A 24907-nucleotide genomic window follows, 5' to 3' on the forward strand; every position below is an offset into this window, starting at 1 on the left:
CGCTGTCTCCTCTCCTTCAGGCGCTGTGAATACAAAGCGGGTAGCGCGCTGCGGCGGTTCAGTCAGCGCTCGCTCTCGTTCGACTTCGGGTCACAACACGTTTCCCCGATTTAGAGAATCAACCCAACGGAAACACCAATTGAACTCCCCGATGCGTCGCATCACACCAGGGTTCCCTCGTGGGAAGATGGGCGTAATTTTTGTTTTCTTTCGGAGAAAGTGTCGTATCAATAGTGAACTGCAGGGTGGTAAGAGCTCAGCGTTAGGCTCGTGACTCCGTCGGCAAGATTGCTCTCATAGTATAAGTTTTTTGCTTCACTTTCTATATCGAATTTTTGCTATATCGAACTTTTTTATAATCCTCGCGCTGTTCGATATAAGCGGGCTTTACTGTACGTAAATTTTTCGTTCAAATTAAAAATATCAAACATAAAACACCTGTCCCATATATTCCAAATATTCCAAAATATAGCCCATAGGACGACATAAGGAATGCGCGAGGTAAGTGCTGATTGCCTATACTTCACTGGCTGGCCCAATCATTTAAAACTTTTCTTTGAAAATGCCCCACTGGTGTTGTAAAATAGCAATATATTTTGAATCTTTGTTTGCGCTTTGTGTTTATGATCGCTTTATACTAGAACAAGCTTTTCTTCGCTGATAACTCAACGGCATCGAACCGGTTGGCGAACCGGTTCAAGCTTCCGGACCGGTTCGTGAACCGGTTCGGCACCATCATTTAATCGAACCGCAACTGAACAGGAACGAAATGAATTCACCGGAACCCGAACCGTAACCAAACCGGCATTTTTTTTCAGTTCCGCACCCTGGTTAAAAACTGGTTTTATGGGGTGTATTTTTCATTTCCTATTATAAAAATCCCGCTCACGTCTAGTTTAGTTAACAGAACAGGGATAGCATCATTTCTTTATTTAAGTGTGGCCTTGATTATGTCTAATTTCTTGTGCTGAAAAATGCTGACATGTAGATTTTAATCAGTTTAGATTTGTTTCGCACATTTAAACGTGTAGTTAAAGTATTGTCTAAACTTTTTGACCGGGCAGCTTAAACGAGGGACGGACATGCAGACATTCCCGCGGCTAGGTAGCCAAAGCACGACTATCGCATTTAATAAAAAGTGCGCATGCGCAGCACCGAGGCTGGTCTTTGCCGATGACAAACTCGTTAAAGGCGTCCAGCAGAAATAAAGGTATTTAATGCCTGACGCGAGGTATACATTGAGGTGTCAACGCGTCCGCCTGTTGCTGTCCGGGAGTGGACGTCCTTGGGGATCGAATATCTTCACGCGAGCGTTGCGGCCTTCGAGTGAGTGGCTTGAGATAAAGGTACCGCATGTAGCACTTTTCCAAGGTCCGTGAAGGCATGCATTCAACCCGTTGCAATCACTGTGGTTTTTTTCCCTGCCGTAGTCTTCAAGGTGTTCGAAGCTGCTTTCAGTTCGGCGAGGGCTGGTGGCTTCTGAGTCGCGTAGTAGTGCCAGGTTTGAAGAAGTTGCTTGTCACGGCCCCCCTACTCCAGTGGTGACGAGACTGTCTGAGACACTGCTACAGTGGTTGACGGAGGTTGCGATAATGCATCTATATGCGCTGAGAATGCTGAAAGTTTCTTTAATGTGTAGCGAGTGCACAAAGGAAAAAATTGGCTCCAATCCGCGCTGTGAATGAGGTTGGAAAGCAAAGCTGTGAACGACACCCTCCACAATTCCACATGCGACTTCAATTGAATTCACAAACGTGGCTCTCGAAACAGTGAAACCAGAGATTCTGCCAGCCGTTACCTGGGATTCGCAGGGGCGCCGTCCCGAACGCAGCAACGTCGGCTACGGCCGGGCTCGAGCGGCTTACGCCGCCGCTGTAGATGGCCGTGCCTCTAAACAAAAAAAAAAAATTAGCAGTGGCTTAGCTCGCCTATGCCAGGATGTACGTATCGTGAGCTAAGGTTCAGCTGGCTATTCTTAGCTTTTATGGATGTCTAGGATTAGCTTGATTATCATGCTTAATGCGGCTTCAACGACACACACACACGGTGTACGCATTATGTGACACATGTGTATTTATCAAGCGCTTGCGGAGCAGCGTCACCCATCGCCCCAGAGCTAAGCTGGTTCCACATTCGCACGCCGGTGTTGCTGCGACGCACGACCCATGGGTTCAACACCAGGCCACCCGTGGCATGATCATCAAGTGGACCGGGCCGCCACGTGCGGAACGGAGGTCGGCGAAGACGCTGGGTGCGTGGGGTGTGTGAGAGACGCCGGGCAGCGAGCAACGTTCTGTGCACTGTGTGACGTCACTGCTCCTCGCGCATGCCCATCACGGCTCTCCAGGAGCCACGCAAAACTGCTCAACCTCGGCCAGTGTAGATCACGCTACAAAACGGAGAGGAGCATATGTTTCGGAAGGTGAGACAGCGGAACCTAGCTATCCTGATGTACCATCTCGGGGCTACACCCCCGCGCGACACAAGCGCAGACACCGAAACAATGCGGAATGTGAGCTTCGTAATTCCCATTTATACAAATATAAACGAAAAAGTTTCGTAAGTTTGAGAACTGCGAGGGGAACGCTGGGTAATAGCGCCCTATTGCCGCGCCATCTACGCTGTGGTCCGTGAGTGAAAACCGTCCTCCGCCTCACCAGCCGCCTCGGGAGTTTCCTGTCCTGCATGCCACGAAACAACCGTTTGCTGGTAGAGGTATAAAAGTTTTCTTTAAAACAGATGCTTTGCATGAGAACCTGTTCGGGTTTACAAATCTATATCGACGGCGTACTGCGCTAGTCTCTCTGTCCCCCCAAAATCTGTCACTCACAAGCAGAAAACAGCTAGATGTGGCAATAAACAGTTGCCTTCGTATCTTCCTCGAACTTCCCAGAGGGGCGTCGTTCTTGGGTACTGTTGCGGAAGCTGGCTGTCTGCCCTTGGACGAGATTAGGCTCCAAGATACCGTACGGATACATCTGCGACATCGGATGCACGCCGAAACCGATACAACAGCGCGCATGATAAAAAATGGGCAACTCAAGCTTTGGTCAAACATTGCAGACATTGCATCTTTCCATTCCCTCCCAGGCACCAAATTCAATGTCGTCTTATTTCCCACCCTGCACCCTTTCGCCATTGCAAATTAGATGCACCATCCCGAGAATTGGCTCTAGAAATGATATGCCTTAAAGCGGCTAGTTACAATTGACACTCGGCCACATTATCCGGCTATACTCAGGCACAAACCAAATTTTTACAGACGGAACATGTACGCTTGATCGCAGTTCCTCTGGAATCTTTATCTCGTCCACTGGAAAGATGTTCTCTCATCGTCTTGAGCGGGAAACGTCATCAATGTCAGCCGAGCTTCACGCCATCAAGGAAGCCATCCGGTACATTCTCCGCCAACCGCCGGGGCAATGGACCATCTTCCCCGATTCCAAGGCAGCCCTTCAAAGTCTACTGCGCAACGACTGCTTCATTCAACATTCACCAACACGCCTCTCGTGAAATAACTTACTTGCACCACCTAGCCAAAGACATTGGGCACCAAATGCATTTCAGTGAATTCCAGGCCACTATGGTGTTCCAGGGAAGGAGAAGGCAGATGAAGCAGCTCGCAGGGGTCTTCACATGCATAATAGGAGGAAGGTCTTCTTCACCAAGCATGTTGTCTCAGCTATGACGAAGGCACTTGTTTTAATGAAGCGGAACCGTCTCTGGTCTCTTCCAGAGCACCATTACGCCTTCTTGCACTACGTATACCACGAGCTCAGGATTAAGCTGCCAGAACGACTTCCGCGCGGACTAGAAACTTTATACCACCGATTACGCCTCAATGCAGCGCTCACGGAAACATACCTGTTTCGACTCGGTGCAACCTCGAATCCGTACTGTGATAACTGCGGATCGCCGGAAACCGTAGAACACCTACTGTTAGAGTGCCCCGCTTACATAGTCGCAAGGTGCTGTTTGGAGCAGGAGATCGAGCGCTAGCGCTGTTGCGCGAGGACTGGCGAACCGCGCGGCGGCTATGAGTGCCGGACCCTCGAAGTGGCAGCCCTTCGATATTAGCAAGGATCCCATGACCACCTACAACGACGTTGTGAAATGGTATCGTTTACGCAGGAGAACTATGCCGCCCCCACACCCGGGTCTCACCCGATCGGAGGCAGTGCTCTACAGACAATTACAGACCGGTTCATTACTTACTCCAGTGCTTGCTGAACATATATGCCCAGTGGTGTATGAGAGTGACGTGTGCAGATTATGCGCGAAGGAACGGGCCACTTCGGTCCACATCCTGTGGAACTGCGAACTTAATCCGTGTGAGGCCAGTGCGATGACAACGATCCCGCCGCAGTTTGAAGCTGCAGCGCGGAGTAGAGACTACGACACCCAACTTCAGGCCGTCCAACAGGTCGCGGCGGCCCTCGCTAGACAGCGACCGGGGAACTCAGCGGGGGAGGGCGCAAACCTTCCGCGACCCGCGGATAGTACCCGGATGCAATCTTAAAGGCGCTGACGTGACGACGTCCAGGCCACGTCGCGGTAACTAGGCGCCCATGTTAGGGTAGCCCTACCGTTTGCAGGCTATCAATAAAGTTCGTTCTCTCTCTCTCTCTCGAGCGCTTACGCCCAGGACCAATTAGCTTAAAAGTACTCCTCGGTCCATGGCCCTCCCCTTCAGCTTAACGCAAAGCACTAGTGGCGTTATTTGAATACCTGGACGAGATCGGTGTCACTGAACTGACTTGACATACTACGGAGATCGTGATGTTCATCGAACTGTTCTTACAAACTCCACGTAGTGTGCTTTTTTCCTTACTTCTTTTCTCCTCGTTCTTCCGCCCTGTTATCTATAGGGCCTTTTCTACCCTCCCCTACCCATGGCCCCGCTGAGTAGCATGTCAGTGTTGTGATACTGGCAAACCTCTCGGCTTTCTTTTTTAATAAAGAGCTTTCTCTCTGTGTGTGTGTTATTGGGTTTATTTGCTTCGTGTAAACAAACTGGTGCCACTCGCATTACGCAGGGAAACGCTGCATGCACAATTTTCATCCAGCTTATCTAGGCCGAGGCGAAAGTGCGCAGGCTGCAAAAACTTCGATGTATGTTCAACTTTGCGTCCCCACCGAGGCAGAGACGTTTTATGCCGGAAAGATAGAGAAAACACCTTTCTTTCTTTCTATCATGCAATATTTTTGTCACATTTAAAGTCAAAGCTTATTCTTTTATTTTTTGTGGTCGAGAGGGCTTTGGATTGGCCTAGAAAATATTGGCAAAGGGGGTACACGCACTCACCCATATATTTGAACGTGCGCAGTTGAGTTTCAACTGCGAAGGGTCGTACCGCAGACCGCTGACCTTTTCCACGTGTAGTGCCCATGTCTTGTGACAAAGTACACGATAAGATATTTTACAAAGATAAACACACGAGCAAGATAACGCCTTATCGCGCTACAGGCCAAAACTAAGGAAAATTGTCGGTGTCTCGAATAGCAGAATACGGAATGACGGTGCTGGCGCGTTACCTAGAGCGGACCAATAACACCGATTCTTAGTAAATAACGCGTAAATTGCCGGAGATTAAGTATCACAAATGATCACGGGGATTTAAAAAAATTTGGAGAAAGAGATGAGAAACTGCAGTGTAATTGCGAACCCGCTACTGTTCACGCAAACGTTTTGAGATAATCTGAGATTAATGTTGCTGATGAGTATCGTTGAGAGCTGACGAATCTCCCCCGTTTATCAGTATCGCTGAGCGATAGCCACCTGGGAATACCTTGAGTCCTGACGATTGAGAGAACTTATTGGCCACTTGAAAATGTTTTTTCATGCAACGCTTTAGGATACTCACAAATTGTAATTGGGAAACATAGAATTCAATTTTATAAGTTCGGAGCGCGTATCTTGAGCCAGTATGCCAGCGTGACGAATAAGAAAAAACATTGTTCCTTTAAATTTAGGTTCACCTCCTTGGTGGTTGATAACGTCAAATTAGATAAAAATTGGCTCGTTGTACGTGCCGGTCGCGGGTTCGATTCCCGGCCGCGGCGGCTGCTTTTCTGATGGAGGCGAAAAGCCAAAACGCCCGTGTGTACGAGATTTCGGCGCACGTTAAAGATCCCCAGGTGGTCAAAATTAATCCGGAGCCCTCCACTACGGCGCGCCTCATCGCCTGCGTTGCGTCGGCGCGTTTAACCCTACAATCAATCAATCAATCAATCAAGCAATCGTTGTACGTGCTGAAGTTACCCCTGGGTTATGAGGGTCGTCGTATTGGAGGGTTCGGGATAAACTTCGACCACCTGGGAATCTCTAACGTGCGCCGAAAGCTCGATACATTGGCGTTATCGCCCTTCGCCTCCGTCACATGAGCGTCCACTGTGGCCGGGACCCAACCCGCGTCTTTGGGATCAGCAGCAATATGCCTTTGCCACTGCGGAGTGTCTGTAGGCCAAAGTCACTCGGGGTATTGTTAAAATGTATCGGCATATATTCTCTCGCGATGTGTTCTGCAACGCCTATGGAAAGATCTACTCCCCCTCTGTCAGATTTTATGGCTGCCGTTCTATTATCGACCTTCTGGAACCCACCGGGATAGAGGGAAGAAGGGCCTCGCTAGCCGGTTACTTGTGAAAGCAGAATATAGAAAGCAGACGCTATGCAACACGTCTCCGATACGGCGCATGGCACGGTGCTGCCTAGCATTGCAATGTCTTATGCGCTGTCTGTTGGCGTTGTCAATACACGTCTATGGCGACAGAGAATCTTTGTGCGTTTCAAAGCTGCCGAACTAAGCCGACACCAAGAAACCAGACTGGGCGGTGGTAGCGGGGCCTCTGGTTCCCTTTGGTCGTGTCACTCCAATGCAAGCGCGCAATGCAAGACACCCTGACAAAAATATTTTAGTGCTCGCCCTGACAATTTCACTCCTCCCGTATCACGCCACTGCGGTGCATGCACATTTATAAGTTCATCAATATTTTTTGCATATTTTCCTTAAATATCTGTTACGGCTATACTGCAGCCGGGTGAATTAGAAAACGTTGGCTCTTTTACCTTGAACAAAGTTGTATTTTGTCTTCATGGCTTTTGTGAAGGCGCATACAACCGATTTATTTGGAGTATGCGCTCTCTATCCCAAACTGAAAGGGCATCACTCGAAACAACTGGCACCGAAACTGTATTCCTTATAGGGCCCTAAAACGTTTGAGGCCGAACTTTTCAAATCAAGCAACCATAGGTATGCTGCCACAACGAATACTGGCAACAATGACAGTAGGCATCTCGGCAAGGTTCTTTTAACTGTACGTGAGGTGAGAAGGGGTAGCTACTCCATTATGCATTTTTCGGACAGACGTATTGCAGCAGAAGGAGCTAGCTGCATAGATACAGTAGCGTCACGTTTAGACACATGTCGCCAGCTTTCAGACTTCAAAAATTTCAGCGCCAAATTCAAACATATTCAGCCAAATTATTTAGCAATTATTTAGCAATAACCTATTATCTCCACATAAACCGCTTTGCAAACACTGAAGGAACACATGCACTAACACTCAATCTGGCGTAAAAGACGCCTCCGTTTTATTCAGTAAAATACACGCGCCAATCTGCGTGCGCCAAGCTTCTTGTAATAAACAATCGTCTGTCGAAAGTAACACGTGAATGCAGAAAACACGGTTATATCACGAGCCTTTCTTTTTTCGCTTTCTCTGTTCGCTTTTCAAAAACACAAAATTCACAACCTGGAGAGGACAGGGTTTATTGTCAAAGCACAACACTGGCAGCTTACATTGCCTAACACCCTGAAAGTTTGTAATGTCCTCACTTTCCTACTTTACTTATCTTGCAATTTCTCCGCCGTTGTTTCGCTAACCGTACGCCTCTATTGTAAAAAACCGACTCGTCGCTTCGAGAACCACAGGCTACTTGTGCCGTATTAACAAATATAGACAGGTTTTATATTATCCGCTAACGGTACAAGAGTCGCTATGGTAAAAGTTACTAGATGATATTTTCCTTTTAACGCAAGCTGTCAAAACACTGGGTCAATTCGAACCTGCACAAGTCGCAGTCATTAGAGCACAAGGTCAAAAGTTACGAACTTTCACAACGACTATGAAGATCTGCGTACATGCCCTCATGCTTTCGGGTGGTTTTCTTTTTTTGCTCTGCAGTTCTGGAGTGAGTGTGGGAAACGTCGTAATAAAGGATGATAAAACAAAGGATGCTAAATGAAATTGAGCGGTATATAACCAACGTCCCGAGGAATAGGTTGAAAACTATTTTCTCTTTTCCGCGTGCTTCTAATCTCACAAGGTATAGCGAAAACCGCCATTACACCACACTTAAATCTCGACTGGTAAAGCAATCATTTCAAATAGTACATCAACATTTCGCACAGGACATGTCATCAAAAACCATGCGAACACAATAAGATGCCACAGCTTGGCTTCGGATCACAAGCTCAAGAGTCTGCAAAAGGCTGCATTGGTCACTCTTCTTCCCGCAATGCGAGAAAGGGATGTCAAGCTTGTCAAATTATAGTTCTAGCCAGATCATAGGCAGACACCGCCTCGATCTGTTTTCAGTGGTTAAGAGTTGGTCGGGGTTCAGAGCTCATCGTTGCGTATGAAGCGGTTGCCCTCGGAGTGCTTTCCGGTGTACTTGTACTTGAGCATGCCGTAGACGGTCTTGCGCTGCTGCCCGACGCCGTGCTGTGGCAGCGGCGTGAAGCGGGAGTGGCCGTTGTCCTCGGAGTCCGACATGTCCGTCCACATGGCCCCGATGTGCAGCGGAGGTCTGGCGACACGCATGAAGGCCCCCACGCGTCGGGACTCGGCCCGTTCAGCATTGCTCACGGCGCGCGAGTCGAGGAACTTGAGGTGCCGCAGCTTGTGGATCACGAAGTAACGGTACCTGCAAGGAGGGAAAGCAGGTGCATGAGCTTACGTCTTTCACACACGCAGACAAACGCACGCACACACATTTCATGTGTCATGATGTTTGATCCCACCGTTTCTAAGGTATGCATCTGAGGTAAGGAAATACGTGTGTCCATAAGCAAGCTTTTTCCCTTACCTCGCAGGTTGCAGAAGAGCTACCGGCGTTCCTCCCAGTGGTCACTTTCCAGGAAACTATGAGTAGCATTATAAACTGACTCGGCAACTCCACCCTGCCTCACATACAAAACTTCCTAGAGAAGACAAAATAAACCTCCGCCTGCTCCAAACCAACACTTTCTGTCTCCCGACTCGGCTCCGCTTTACACACCCTGACAGATAGTCTGCAGAATGCTACAATTGCTGTCAAGTGGACAATCTACCTTCATTCTAGGGCATACACACAAGCCAAACCCTCCGACTCTTTTCTCTCACTTCCCCCTCTCGGAGCTGTACGAGGACTTTAACACCAACAGTCAACTAAACGTCCATCTCCTTTTGGCGGTCACAGGGACTTAAGAACCACTTCAGAAAACAGATCATATATGTTTCTACCACCATCTAATAATGCTACACTTGTGTAGTAGTTCAACGCCGGTGGTAAGATTGAACATTTCTCCCCAGCTGGCTATCAATAGCTACTTACTAATGCGTTGATGAGAATCTGTGCAGTGGACTAAATGCGCCGATAATGCGCAATCCACAATTTTTCTACGATCAGTGCTGGTAATATAATGGTAATTGTACGTCGTATAGGGGTATTTAAGGCAGTTATTTTCCTACCATTTTACCAGACATACAGTACCCTGTGCAATTTTTGCCGCAATTGAGGTACGGTACAAATATATTCGTGGAATTTCGTACACAACCAAGCCCTACCACCATTCTCCCCCTTCCCCTCCTGGCCTATGCACAACACTGCTGGATGGAGGACCAGATCATTCTACTAGCCATGCGAAGACGACTAGAGAAACACTTCGGTTCCACCACTTAGGTTGCACTGCCACTTCAGCGCTCATTAAAATATTTTCTCTCTCTCCCTACCGTGTGGCATTGCAGCCGACGTCGCCGTCCTAGACCATTCACTTCTCGCGGTTGCCTTGTTGGGCCCACGCCTCCATCATCAGCAGCACCAGTCTATCTACGCCCACTTCAGGGCAAAGGCCTCTCTCAAAGATCTCCAATTATCCGGGTACTGTGCCTGGTGACCCAGGCCGTTTGTGCTGCGTCAGGCATTGCCATCCCGCACTAGGGACGACAACCACCCAATACGATCACTTCAAGACTAACACGCAAGATAGTACCCCTGCTGCTCCACCCACTCGTGACCATAAACGCTTCACCATCCCTCGTACCTCTGGTAGTCGTCGTCGTCGTCCTTGTCCGGGTTGCTGATCTGGTCGGGGCAGGCCGGGTTGCCCAGAAGGCTGAGGAAGGTGAGAGAAGGGTAGCACTGCTCGATGCACGACACCAGGTGCTCCAGGTTGTCGAAGTGGTTCTTGTTCAACGACAGCGTGCACAGCTGCGAGTTGTACCGGAACTCCGACGCGTCCCGAAGCTCGTTGTTGTCCAGCACGAGCTCGCGCAGCTGCGACAGTTGGTCAGAGTAAGGAGCCAGTTTATGACATTAATAACGCTAATTAGAATTCTCTGGCTTCTCGCCAAGCCTTTTGGTCTAGCTGTTTGGACTCCCTAGGTAACGGTTTCTGCTCCCTAACCTTTTTGTATTCTCTACCTATTCCTCACCCTAATTTTCAGATTCAGCGTGGCAAAAAAGGAAAGTTCCCTCCAAGTAAAGCCTTGGGAAAATACTTCCTTTTGTAAAACCATGGAAGCGGCAACCAGTCATGCACCATTCGAGTCTATCGACTTGTTTAGCTAGATCGTAATGCTAGTGGAAAAGATGCATTCCGAGATAACATGGTTTCCCCAGACCAGGAAAGAAACTATGGCCTCCGTCGAAGCAGATCCGAGTTACACGCTCTATAGTGATCTCGAGAGAATAGTCACTTAGGCCTGGCTGCAAAATCCCAGCAACTTTCCTGGACATCAAGGCCGCCTTTGATTCGGTATTCTACCGAAAATTCTTGACGCTCTTAACGACCATGTCTTTGGTGGAAGGATAGCAGACTACCGGACGGCGGACTACCTTGGCTGGCGACACTTTTATGTCTATCCCGACAACCCCACTTCTTATTACGCTGTAGCAAAGGGCATACCACACGGTGCCGTACTAAGTCCGTTGCTGTTCAACCTGACCCTCATTTCACTCATAGAAATCCTGCTGCGTGGAGTAAAGATCACATTATACACAGATATCTGGCTAATTTCCTTCTCGCGCACTGCGAAATACGCGTAAGCATTTACAGCGAGCCCTCCACAGCATCTCTAGCTGCCTCACAACGGGCGGCGTTCAATGGTCTCCAGATAAGAGTGTGGCCAAGACTCCACACGGAAAAAAACATGGATCGCCATCCATTGATACTAGGCGGGCGGATACTTATGCAGGAGTTTAAAGATTTCTGGGAATTCTAATCGACCGCAACACGAAAGGTCATTACGAAGCCGCTTTTCTTCGGGCGCTCGCATTTTTAAATGTTGTGCGGGTGGGCCGCGCTGGGGCAGTGAATGCCGTTCAATGGTCGTGCTGCGCAGGACCTATTTGCTATGTGCAGCTTCCCTACCCTACAGAAAATAAGAGACAAGCTAGAAAAGCCTTGAGACGGCAAGAGACATCAATTTACGCTCCTGCCTTGGACTTTCCAAGGCATCTTCTAGGATCAGAACCGTTACAGAGGCGCGTTGTTTGCCTCTTAAAGTAATTGCACAACAAAAAGCTCTTATATATCGTATAAAGGCTTTTCATAGTCATATCGTCTCTAAGTTCAGTTTCAGTAGCTCTGCATTGTCCCAAACGATTCATAGCATACCACTGTCGGTTTTAACCCAGCCCCCACAAATGATGCTGCCACATTTCCATCTTTGCAACCATGCTCCCCTACAAATTCAGTGTGGTATCCCAGGAATTAGCACTAAAAGGAGTATACCCTGCAGTCAGAAATTATTCACATCGTTCCAGACAACATGTACAGAACGCATTCAGTAAAAGCGATTATATTGAGTAATGGTTCACCGTCCCTGCAGAGCTCTTCCTCTGGATTGCACGTAGCACAAATGGATGAACACTTTCATTTTGTCTAGAGCGACAAACATCATCGACAGATGCCGAGCGGTATGCCGGTCACGAAGCAGTTGTTTACATCCTGGGCCATTCGGCACTATTGGAGCATCATCCCAAATTCGAAGGCAGTTCTGCTAATATCGAGGAGAAGTAGGTTTTACACCGCTAGATTTCAGCCTGCGATGTTTAAGACCTTCACCGCTTAACCTGCGTTACTGGACACAGCGTAAATCTGGAATAGATGCCTGGTGCCTGGACATAGCGCCTTATAAAACCAAGAAGCCGATGAAGCAGTCCGTAAAAGCCTTTCTTTACTCTTTTACGCCTGGTGTCTGACCGCACCGCTCAACGCCGACCGTTTTGCGGTAACTGGAAGAAACCGTTTACAAAGTGACTGCAGTATACCCATTGCTTTTTGCACTCGACTTACTATAATAACAGTCAAGGCTGCCGAGACAGCGCCCTCTTAACCTTTAAACCCTATATTACAGTCTACAGATTAATTGATTGATTGTAGGGTTTAACGCGCCGACGCAACGCAGGCGATGAGGCGCGCCGTAGTGGAGGGCTCCGGATTAATTTTGACCACCTGGTGATCTTTAACGTGCGCCGAAATCTCGTACACACGGGCGTTTTTGCTTTTCGCCTCCATCAGAAAAGCGGCCGCCGCGGCCGCCACGGCCGGGATTCGAACCCGCGACCTCGTGCTCAGCTGCGCAACGCCTTAGCCACTGAGCCACCGCGGCGGGTAGTCTACAGATTAACTCAGGGTACACAAACACTTACATGTTTTTCGCCTTGGAGTAACACAAAGCCATACTGCTAAAATTGTTCCCGGATTGAAAGAGTTCGACATATTTTAATAGAGTGTGCGACATACATGACACCGAGATCCCACTTCCTCAAAGAAATCAAACGCCTTGAACAAGGACAAATGAGACTTTTTTCTTTCGAAATGATCCAGATTTAGAAACGGACACTAAGTCGGATAAAATTGCAGTGATAAGAAAAACTCGGCAACATTCCCATTAAAAAGGGTTGGAAAGGGAATGGTGGAGATAACGCCCTGAAAACGTGTACGCAGATCGTAGTTCGTATCGAAAATGAGTAAGATCCTGCTCTTTCGCGGATCAAAATGAGCCAAAATCATTTTCCCAATGGGAGTGTACTTTTGGCTTGACTGTTCAGACCGTTTCGGGGGTCTTTTCGGAAGTTTTTGTTTTCTTTCGCTTTTCTGAGCTGGCTTATTATGAATTCAGACGGAAATTAACAGATAGGCGAAAGATCTGTCGCCAGATATTGACGACGAAGTGACCGGAAGAAGAAGTAAACGAAATGAAACTGATAGATGTATACAATGATTTCACTTCGTCCCACCCGTCCTCACGCAATTAATAACTATGGTTATATTTATTTATTTTTTACTCCCATGTTTACCATTTTAGTACTTAACTAAATATCCGCCGCTCACAAGCCTAGGCCGTTTCCCCCTGCCCCCTCCCTCCAACGTCCAACCCCTATGAGGGTACGAATAACTTCATTAAGGTGAAGAAGAAGATATGAGCAGCCTTTTTGTGAAGCGTTTTCGAAATACATGGCAAAGCAATGAAAAGCTTGCTTACTGAGTGAGTGCATTCAGGCGTGCCAACGAAAATTATCCTAGGGAGGAATTCTAAACGCTGCTAATGGGGCCAAGTGGACTCACTTGCTCTCCGTGTGTAGTTCCACTATTTTGGAAGCCCTGTTCCATATTTATAATGCCTTTTCCACCAAGACTCAATCGCACCATGCTTGAAAGCCAATTTAAATAAAGTTTTTATAGGAATGCCGCATCAGCTTGAGTGTTTTAATTAAATATGAGCCAAATTCCTGCTTACCACCCCAATATTGCTCAAATTCACGGTATACATTTAAGTACTTGTCGCAATGAACTTCCCATAGCTGATGTAAAATACATCGTATAATACCTTTGACGGCGTCGAATTTAGGTCCAGTAAAAAACTTCCGCCTGTTTCTCAAATTCGCGTAAGGTTGCGACAAAAAAACGCCTCCAATAACTCTCAATGTTTTTCTAGGACCATGGACTTGCCCTTCGAAACAGAGCCAAGCTGTAAAGAGTTTGTTCTCTTGTTTGGATGACAAGAGCCAAATTTCGAAATTATAGATTATCTGGCGCGAGCTCAAAAGAAAAAAAATGCGTGCAAGTCCGCCATCACGCGCCAAGTGCCCACCAGTTATTTTTGTAGCGTGAGCTACAGTGGCCGAGGTTGAGCAGTTTCGCGTGGCTCCTGGAGAGCCGTGTTGCGCATGAGCGAGGAGCAGTGACGTCACACGGCGCACAGAACGTTGCTCCTGCCCGGCGTCTCTCACACACCTCGCGCCCAGCGTCTTCCCCGACCTCCGTCCCGCACGTGGCAGACCGGCCCACTTGATCATCATGCAAAGGGTGGCCGGGTGTGGAACCGATGGCTCGTGCGTCGCAGCAACACCGGCCTGGGCCTGTGGAACCAGCTTAGCTCTGGGGCGATTGGTGACGCTGCGCCGGAGCCGCTTGATAAATATGCATGTGTCACATAATTCGTATACCGTGTGTGTGTGTGTCATTGAAGTAGCCGTAAGCATGATAATAAAGCTAACCCTAGACAACCAGGAAAGCTAAGAATAACCAGCTGAACCTTAGCTCACGCTACGTATATCCTGTCATAGCCGAGCTAGGCCACTGCTAATTTTTTTTCCTGTGAAGCTCTTTCTTAGGCATTTCACACCTCCGTCCCCGTTACTCATCCGGGTAGTATGTAGGCGAATATAGGCCGGGAAACCTCTCCTCGTTTTCAATAAAGGCCTTGCATCTGTCCCTCCTCCCTCTCGCTCGTGGGCTCTGAAAGAGCATTTTGCTGCCCCAAACACGGAATACATGTGAAGGAAGCGTTCGTTCAAGCTCAAGGGTTGCTGTTCAATACCTTGCAACCGGTATACGACTATTTGTGGTATGCGACCCTTTGGTAGGCTCAGAGTACGCCCACAGAATTCACAGAGCGGGCACAGATTTCCTGAGGTCGACTTTACTATAGTGCTTGCGTTCAAATTATTTCCTTCACACCTTGACTCATCGCCTAGGGTGTGCACCAGGATGAACCGAGCGCATGAAGCGCTGTCCACTACACCGCTGCGGTTGCGCGCTTCTTGGATACACGCATCGCTGTGCTAGACTCACAGCGGCAACAGTCGGGTACGTGTAGGCTCAGGCCCAGCGTTTTCCCTGGAGGTCTTACGACGGCAACCGCTGCCCGCAACTAAGCGCAAATGAGCAATTTTGCCAATGGGTGTACTGGTTGACGGTGAACCTCACTGTGGGAACTTGTGACTGACGTACCATGTTCTCGCCGAAGAGTACGTAACCTTTACGTTGATCCTTAGGATGTTCTTTAACGAAACATGCATCACGAATTAATCGTCATAATCGGTTTAGTTTAGAAGCCGTGTTCAAAAAATGGGCTCATCGTTCTTCATAGTTCGGCGTATTTACTTCGTTTTTAAATCGTGCTTCCGCAATCTTTTAACAGAAAGAAATACAAAAACGCGAGTTGCCGCTTTTGTGGTATAGGTAATGATGGTTCTGCGGACATGTCTTTCTCTAGCTCATGACCGGCCGCTGCAGAACCAACCTTGTTTTCGCGCCTGGTCACTTTTTGCGAGCCGGGCGTTCAGCTGCGGCAACACGCGGAGTCGCTCGTGCAGTTGCTGCAGGCTCCTCGGCTGTTCCTCTTCCCGTGGTCCGAGTCACTAGACGGATTGCCACCCGATTTGGATTCCGAGGTCCAGCTACTGTCCGAGTAAGCATCTTCTGCCCTCGGCGACGGCAGCCGCTTTTTCGCCTGGGGCTCATCGGCCATCTTGGCGTACCGCAACTCGAGTAATGTCTCTATCTTGTGGGCCATGTCAACCACCTCGTGTTCTGCAGGGTTGTGTCTGTAGCAGTTCTTGAATATCAACGAAATGTCCTCTGCGAAGGCATCTGTACTGTCGTACTCCCGGTTGTCCATCTTTTGCTCGACTGGCTGTTCCCATGTCCATAGGGTGCTTGATGATCTCGTGGTAATCGCGCCGCCCGAGTAGCTGCGCATCCACTGGTTCGCCTAAGGGTCAGGCGGGTGCACTGACGAGAAGCTCCTTTTGTTCGGCGAGCTTCCCCATTAGCTTGTAGCTGTGTTGTTGGGTGGCGGCAGACAGGCGCTTGATCGGTTTCTCGATGGGTCGATCGCTCACGGGGCATGCCGAAATTTTCGCTTTCTTCGGCTCTCCAGGCCACCTTGCCGAGAAGCCAAGAAGGGACAATAGCTCCAGTGGCAACGTGGTCATTCGGCTGTCTTCTTCACAGCAACTTCCACCTTGGAGGCCCCCGGCTTACAGAGGGCCATTTGCTTGACTGAAAACGACGGGTGTTCGGTTGGACGAGTAGGTGCCGACGTTCCCACCAAAGAGCTCCTTCTTGCTCTTTTTTTAAGGAAATGGTGCCAACGAGCTGCTGAATTGCAGGGTGATGATGATGCTTAGCGGCTTCCCCTTTATAACGGGGTGGCGTTGCACAGCGACCTTAATCGTAACGCTACTGTACAATCACCTCGCCAAAAAAGAAAAAGAAAGAAATCTTTATGGAATTTTTGTGATAGCCTGACTTCTTTGTTCGCATATCTTATTAACAGATTCTTCTCTGCCAGTTTTCCACCAAGATTCTAACCTCCTTTTACTAACCTTTACTGCTGTCAAATTTGATTTTCCGTTAACCATAAAGCCAAGGGCTTCTGGAAGCTGGATGTCTTCCTCACTGATAACTGGACGGATACCTTTGCACTCCGTTACAATATGCTGCATTGTTTCTGGCTCCCTGCCGCAACCTGCGCACGGTTCTTCCTGTACCGACGCGTGGATAAGCATTTTTGTCCGCAAGCAACCGGCCCGAGCTTCAAAAAGCAATGCACTCCCTTTGGTATAATCAAAGAACCTTTCACTAGTGATGTCCCACTTCCCGTTTTTGTAGATATCTGAGGACTTCTTTGCGTTCATCCTCTTTTTTCACGTTGTTGTCCCCGATTCTTTCACTTCATTTTAAAGCAAAGCTTTCTACCTCTACCAGCCAATGGTTCCTTCACGGCGTGCGGGACAAGAAGCTCCTCACGTGGCTGAAGAGGGGGACGGCGGTTTTCACTCACGGAGCACAGTGCAGATGGCGCGGTGAAAGCGCGCTATTACCCAGCGTTCCCTGAGCACCGGTGGGCGCGACGGCGGGAACCATTCCGCCTGCTTTGTCGTCTGCTTTAGCCACGGTTGTTTTGGGCCTGTTTCGGCACAGCTTCACGTCCATTGCGCGCCTTCTCCGTGCGGCTTGATTAACTTGTTCGACAGCACCTCCTCGGTAACCCGGACCCGACGGAATGAAGTGGTCGTACGGTACAGATGCGCTAATGTATTGGTTTGCAGGGCGAGAAAACAAAATGTAGAGACAACGTACAGACATCTGGTCCATAGATAAGCGCTACTAATTCGGTTGTTTTAAGAGGTATTGCAAAAGGCGAAAGGAGCAACTGGTTCTGATAAATAGCGAGTATAAGAGTTCCTTCGAAATTCTCGCAACTCTCAAACTTGCTAAACTAACTAGTTTAAATCGGTATGAATGGGAATCACTAAGCTGACAAGCCGAATTGTTTCGGAGTCTGCGCTTGTGTCGCGCGGTGGTGTAGCCCCGAGCTAACACATCAGGAAGGCTAGGTTCCGCTGTCTCACCCTTCTAAAGACGCTCCTCTCCGTTTTTTTTTTTTTTTTTTCTGCCGACCCACGGCCGGGCTACAGCGGCGGCGTCCGCCGTTCTAGCCCGGCCGTGGCCGACGCTGCTGCGTTCAGGATTCCGCCTCCGCGAATTCCAGGTAACGGCTGGCCGATTCTCTGGTTTCGCTCTTTGTAGAGCCACGTGTGTGAATTCAAGTGACGTCGCATGGGCAATCGTTGTGGGTGTTGTTTAAAGCTTTGCTTTCCAACCGCCTTCACTGCGTGGATTGGAGCCAATTTGTTTATTGCCTTCTTGGTCGTTTCCCCTGCGCTTCCATGTTTCATATACCGTGTCCTAAGCCTTCTGGTTCTCCTCCTCCTCCATTGTGTGTCCACGCGTTTCATGTAAAGGTGTCGAACACTCTGGCCGCCCATCTATGGTCATCAATTTTTCTAAGTCATTCTTCAAAACATATTTTGCTCTGTGCTTCTCTCACTTCAAAGGAGGCGCATCCCATGTCTCCCTGCACTGCCTTGTTTTACTGTGTGCTCCTAATGGCAATCGACCTACCACCCCCTGATTTACTTCCAGCCCAGATTGAATCTCTGATTTCACTCACACTACTGCGTTTGAGAACGTGAGTGCCGGTACCATTACACCCTTCCAGGTTCCTCTCACTACTTCATATTTGCTATACATACCCATAGTGCTCTGTGCTTCAAGATAGAGGCGTGTCTTTTTCGCTTCACTCTTAAATGCTCTTCATGAGTTTGTAAACAGGCCTCGCCTTCGTTTATCTATATGCCCAGATAGTTGTAATTCGTTACCCACGGTATTGTTGCTTGTTGAACGAATACCGATTCGTTACGGGAGGCGTCTTTAAAAACCAGAACTCCCGACTTCGCAGTGCTAAACTATAAGCCCAGTTCAGTGGCTTCTTCCCCGCTTTTATCTGTGAGCTGTGGCCGACTCAGCAGGTGCAGCTCAGAGGTGATGACGCCGCCGTAGATGCCAGCGCCGCCTGCTGAACATAATCGCTTGACTGTGTCGATTGGGAAGCGCCCGTCAAAGGCGGGGGGCATTGTCGCTGCTGAAGACGTTTCTGCTTGCTGGAAGCCTGAGGGCTGTTTTCCGGACGCAGCACCGCCTTTGTACAAAACGTTACCACACGCCTCAGTTCCTAAGGTGCCGATATCCGCCCGAGTCGTCCACTCCGTGAGATAAAGGAAAGACCATAAGGTTGTTAAAAAATCCGTGGCCGTACACATGCCGCTCCTCAAAGCCCAGGTGGATCTTCAGTACGCGAAATTCAGTGCGCGCCTTGGCTTGGCTTTAGTCATTATTCATACCAATGCATAAAACAACATTCAGGATTTTTAAGCATTTCTCACTTTACCGCCGTGGTGGCTCAGTGGCTAAGCCGCTGCTCTGGTAAGAAGGATGCGGGTTCAATTTGCAGCCGCGGCGGCCGCTTCTCAGACGGAGGCGAAAAGCGAAAACGCCCGCGCGTTGAGATTTCGGCGCATGTAAAGCATTCCAGGCGGTCAAAATTAATTCACAGTCGAACACTACAGCGCGCCTCACAGCCCACCTGATAGGTTCGGTGCGTCGAAATCCTAAAATGATTTCTGTTTAAGAAATGTTTCGCTTAAAAAATAGAAAAGATTAAGAAAGCCTCAGCACCTCTTACTCCATGAAATACCTCGAAGTGTTTTCATGCCCAACTATAACCCACAAATACTTTGCATTTTTTTTAGAGATATCTTGGCTAACATAAAACACAGCGCTGCCTAGGCAAATAAAACAAGCTCAAGCGCTCGTCATTTTCACAGCCTGCGTCTTCGGCCGATGTGTCAGTATGTTCAGTTCTTGGGTCACACCAGGAGCTCTTTAAAGGGTCCATGAAGAGAAAATACAACTTTGTTTAACTTTAAAGAGTTAGGCTTCAGTACCTCACTCAGCTTCATTCCGTCCACGACAGACGTTTTTTAACCGATGAAAACGCAAAAATACTTAAGGACTTTCAAATTTTCCGCCACAGTGACGACGTTATCGGCGCGAGTGACGTCATATGGGCCAACACTAAAAGAATAATTTTCAGTGGGTTAGGTGCACGTTTGTATTCAAGTGATTCGATCAAACGGAACTAGCGGCTCCACTACAATCGTCCAGTCATGTGTCCTGGCGATTGATTAGTTCGACCGCCGTCAATCGCCCAAACAAGATTCCGTGACGTCATAGAAAAGTTGCCGAAAACTGCCTAGCGAGTCGCCACAGCTCCACACGTTTTCTTGAATATATTCGTTATTTTTTGGAAGTTAATGGTGAAATTGGTATCGTTTTTATCAGGACAAAGCAGCCGTTCTAATGAACCAAACTTGTATTTTGTCTTCATGGCTCATTTAAGAAGGAAACACAAAAGAGAGGTGACGCTCGTATGCGTGCGCCTCTTTAGCGAGGAAGAGCACCAATCCACCGAATCTTAGCAATATGCGGCTTCGCTGTAAAAGGATTAGCCCTTAGAATTGATTGGCGTTTAACTTCACGGAAAGTCAAAACAGCGAAGGCACACACAGCCACCTTGTCAGCAGGAAGCACGTCATAGAGCTGAAGTACAATTAGAAAAAGCCCCCCGTCAAGAATGCAAATTCACTGAGAATTCTCGAAAGTCGAGAATGGGGTCCCAGCGGTGTAAAATAAACGAAGGCTGCGGTTCCAGTGGATGTTGCGAGACGCTGGAGACGGAGGACATTTAAACAGACGGAGGAGGATAGAGATAACGATGCTGGGAAATTGAACGTATTGATACGAGGCGAGGATGCCATGCAAAGTGTATTCACACTACTTGCAATGAAGAGGCTAGGTTACCGCTAGCGTACAACAGCACAGCGGTCACCGCACCAAGTCTCGTATTTCTGGTGGGCGTATATGCATTTCCTAGTCAGTACAGCCAGCCGTCTCCTGAGCTTGCTTATGGGGGTTATATGACAGCATAAACGTACCTAACGCATACAAAACCACCCGAACTGAAATAAATAACTGCAGAAACGGACCTGCAATAGTTGAAAACCACAGTGTAGGAAAATATTCAACAGAAGTATCCGAAACCGACCTAAAAGGGGGAAAACCCGCAAAAACGTACAAGAAGCAGTAGCTGAAACTGACCAAAAGCAACAAAAGTACCCGGAATCCCATTTTTAATGCATAAAGATGTCATAAATAAGATTGTATGCGTGATAAAAAATGTTAATATTCAAATATGACAAACCCTTGAAAATGAATGAATGAATGAATTTATTTAGAAGGAGAGGTCGAACGCCTCGTGCAGGGGAAGGGGAGGAAGAGGAGGGGAAATAAACCAGCGGGGGGATTGGGTTCAATCACAACGCATGTCCGCCCCGCACACGGACCACTTGATTTAGGTCATTTTCACTAGACCTGTACGTTCAGCAAATGCCCACAGGGTGAAAATAAAAAAACGGTAACGGGATTTGAACTTCGGTTAAGATGTTTCCTTCTAAAAAGTGAAACTACTACACAACGAGACCATGCGGTCCTGAGCGATTAAATTGAGGGCCACATGCACGCGGACATACTTTCAAACGTGTCCCTAGATGGCGCCATGCGTCGCTTGGTTGTGCTGACTAGGAAACGCCTATACGCCTTCTGGGGGTGGTACCAGTCAGATGGCTCGTACCAACTCAGGGATATTGGCCCGGAAATGGTTGCTTGAATTCCTCTGTCACGAAAACTCAGCTCCCAAGCTATTTCTTTCTCTTCTACCAGCACCCACATCTGCCCGTGCCCTGTTGAGGAACATTGTTTATTTGTTACTTACGCTCTGTGGCAAAATGGCGCAATAAAAAATTACAACATCTTCCCGTAGGGGAACCCTGAGTAGTATGCAAAGCAGCCATGGGGTCGATTCAAGGGCCCATTAGTTTTCAGTTGGTCGTTTCCCTTAGGTTGGGTACAGTTTGGTTTCCATGTAACTACCACACTTTTCACTTACCGGAACTACGAAATGGGAAATTGCATTGAGTCCATGGCTGTTTCGCATACTACTCAGGGTTCCCCTACGGGAAGATGGTGTAATTTTATTAGATGCGACGGGGCTATGTCCCTCCCTTGTCGTTGCGCCGCCCACACCCCCACTGCGCATGCGATCGGCTTGCTGAACGCCCGGTGGTGTCTTACCCTTTAATGGCTCCTTGAGCGACAGTGTTACCGGTGTCTTCCTGGGCCGGCCTGAGATGAGCCGAGCATGCGCAGTGGGGGTGTGGACGGCGCCACAATAACGGAGAGACATAGCCCCGACCATGAGATGCTGGAGCGACAGTGTTGCCGGTGTCTTCCTGGGCCGGCACGAGACGAGCACGCTTCCCCTTAAAGGGCTCCTGGAGCGGCAGTGTTGCCGGTGTCTTCCTGGGCCGGCGGATGGATGGACGACGGACGACGGACGGCGGAGCCGAGAGCAAGAGATGCTTTGCATCTAAAAACAGTGACATACACCCCCGGTGCTGCAAGGGTCGTCCCTGCGCTAAGAAATATCTCTCCAGCGACTTGCATCGCTTGAGGCGTACTGCGTGAGCATTGGTTCTCTTAATTATCAAGCGCCAATTAAGAGAAAGTTGATTTGATTGATTGATTATAGGGTTTAACGCGCCGACGCAACGCAGGTGATGAGGCGCGCCGTAGTGGAGGGCTCCGGATTAATTTTGACCACCTGGGGATCTTTATCGTGCGCCGAAATCTCGTACACACGGGCGTTCTTGCTCTTCGCCTCCATCAGAAAAGCGGGCGCAGCGGCCGGGAATCGAACCAGCAATTTCGTGCTCATCAGCGCAAAATTAAGAGAAATTTAACGCTTACCTAGTAATATTCCAATCACAGTAAAATCCCTATTTTTATCATTAATATTGGATTTTAACGCACTGAAGCTTCAACCGGCATAAACGGAGCGACAACTGTACGGCCAAGGATTAATAAAACCGCTTGGCTTATCCTTTAAGGTCCACCGAGTGGACGACTAAGAGTGATATAGACCACCTGGGTATCTTGGGCGTGCGGAAAAAATGTACAACGCGGTGCGCCCGGCAAATAGCCCGAAGGCCCAGGCGGGATTGTGCCTGAAACCAGAAACGTCGACAGCAGCGCAAATGCTCCGGCGTCTTTGGTGCGCACCTCCTAAACGCCGTGTTCAAGTGATCATCGTCAGCAGGGGGCGCTGGCATCTAGGGCGGCGTCATTATCACTGGGTGGCAATCTAGCAGCTCATTTACGGAGGAGGAGAAGAAGAAGAAGAAGAAGAAGAAGAAGAAGAAGAAGAAGAAGAAGAAGAAGAAGAAGAAGAAGAAGAAGGAGAGGAGGAGGAGGAGGAGGAGGAAGAAGAAGAAGGAGAAGAAGAAGAAGAAGAAAAAGAAGAAGCTCACAGTCCCGCGGAACCCGTTGTGCACAAGCAGTGACCATATTCACAGCAAGAGTGGTCGGTGCATATTTCCGCCATCGCGGTTTGTACCGTGGCCTTTTTAGAGAGTGGAGGATGTGGGACACTCTCCTGCACTCGCACGTGTACCGCACTGCAAAGAGAATAAAGCTCTCCCGCGCCTCGCGCCATGCCCTTGACGTCATGCGCGTGGTGCCGAGCACGCATTCCTTCCAACAGTTTGCACCTCGGGCCCTGCAACTCAACCGTCGAACCAACCAACCGTCGCACTGATACCACCATCACCACCTGCAGGTCCAACCGACTGCAACGCCCGTCCGTCACTCCTGCAAATGGCCCTGCCGAAGCCGGCGTCCTTTACGGTGAACGTTTCTGTGCAGAGTAGAGCGGACGCCACCACGCCGCCACTGGAACCACTGCTCTTCGGAATGTCGGCAGGGTGGCCAGGAGAGCCCAAGAGGGAAGAAATTTCGGCGCGCAGCGACAGTGATCAACCCTGCAGGAAGCCGATCAAGCACCTGACTGCCACCCAGCAGGAGAACTACGAGACAACGGGAAAGCTCACCGAGCAGATGAAGTTCTGCAACGCCATCCTCAAGGGGCTTCCCGCCAATGAACATGTGTTGCCCTTCCCAGAACCAGTGGATGCAGAGCTTCTTGGGCTGCGCGACTACTATGAGGTCATCAAACACCCTATGGACATGGGGACGGTGAAGCACAAGATGGACGACCGGGAGTACGACAGCCCCGAGGCTTACGGAGAGGACATTCGGTTGGTATTCAGCAGCTGCCGCAGATACAGCCCTCCAGAGCACGTGGTGATTGCCATTGCCATCGAGTTGCGAACTTTATTCGCCTTGCTGTACGCCAAGATGCCTCACGAGCCCCAGTCGAAGAAATGGCAACCGTCGCCACAGGCAGAAGATGCTGACTCGGACAGCAGCTGCACGTAAAAGTCCTCCTCGGGTGGCAGCCCGTCTAGTGACCCGGAGTACACGGGGAAGAGGAACGGCAGAGGAGGGTGCAGCGACTGCGTCAGCGACTGCGCATCCTTGCGCACCAGATCGGCCTGCTGGCAGCGGACGGGCGCAAGAAGAATAAAAGGAAGGAGTAAGGAAGGGACCGGGCGCAAAAAACAAGAGTTCTTCTGCAGCGGCCGCTTGTGAAGTAGAGAAGCCCAAGACGGCGGAACGACCACCGTTTCACGGAAGCGGCGGCGCCCGTTTTGATCTCTCTTTTCGGGATAAAAGTATTGCAACCGCTATTCAATTAAAAACGAAGTAAACGCGCAGAACTATTAAGAATCGGGCTCCCAATTGTTTCAATACGACGCTTAAAATAAACCGATTATGACGATCAATTTTTGAGACATGTTTTGTGAAGCGTCCCGTGTTTTGCGTGTCGGAGACGCGGCCATTCAATGGACCGACGGTAGGCCTCACGTCGCACCTTGAGCACTAACGTCGCCCACCGGTGCGTGCCGCTACAATGACTGACGTTGCTCGTAAAGCTCAACTTCAAGACCAACTGCACTAATGTTTTTCTTCGTCCAAATTTGATCCAA

General features: G+C 49.0%; 1 protein-coding gene across 1 annotated transcript in view; it reads right to left on the minus strand.

The window, feature by feature from the left end:
* Window positions 1-7755: 7755 nt before the first annotated feature.
* LOC144138792 (leucine-rich melanocyte differentiation-associated protein-like) overlaps window positions 7756-24907 on the minus strand; it is a 44114-nt gene continuing 26962 nt past the window's right edge. Inside the window, exons 2-3 of the mRNA XM_077671262.1 lie at window positions 10308-10540; window positions 7756-8929 (exon numbers count right to left, since the gene is read on the minus strand). Of these exons, the coding sequence (XP_077527388.1) occupies window positions 8623-8929; window positions 10308-10540 (540 nt within the window). The 3' untranslated portion in view covers window positions 7756-8622. The remainder of the gene's footprint in view (window positions 8930-10307; window positions 10541-24907) is intronic.

The sequence above is a fragment of the Haemaphysalis longicornis genome, unplaced genomic scaffold, assembly GCF_048455015.1.
Source record: "Haemaphysalis longicornis isolate Haplotype H1 unplaced genomic scaffold, Haemaphysalis longicornis Haplotype H1 scaffold_5, whole genome shotgun sequence".
Lineage (NCBI taxonomy): Eukaryota > Metazoa > Arthropoda > Arachnida > Ixodida > Ixodidae > Haemaphysalis > Haemaphysalis longicornis.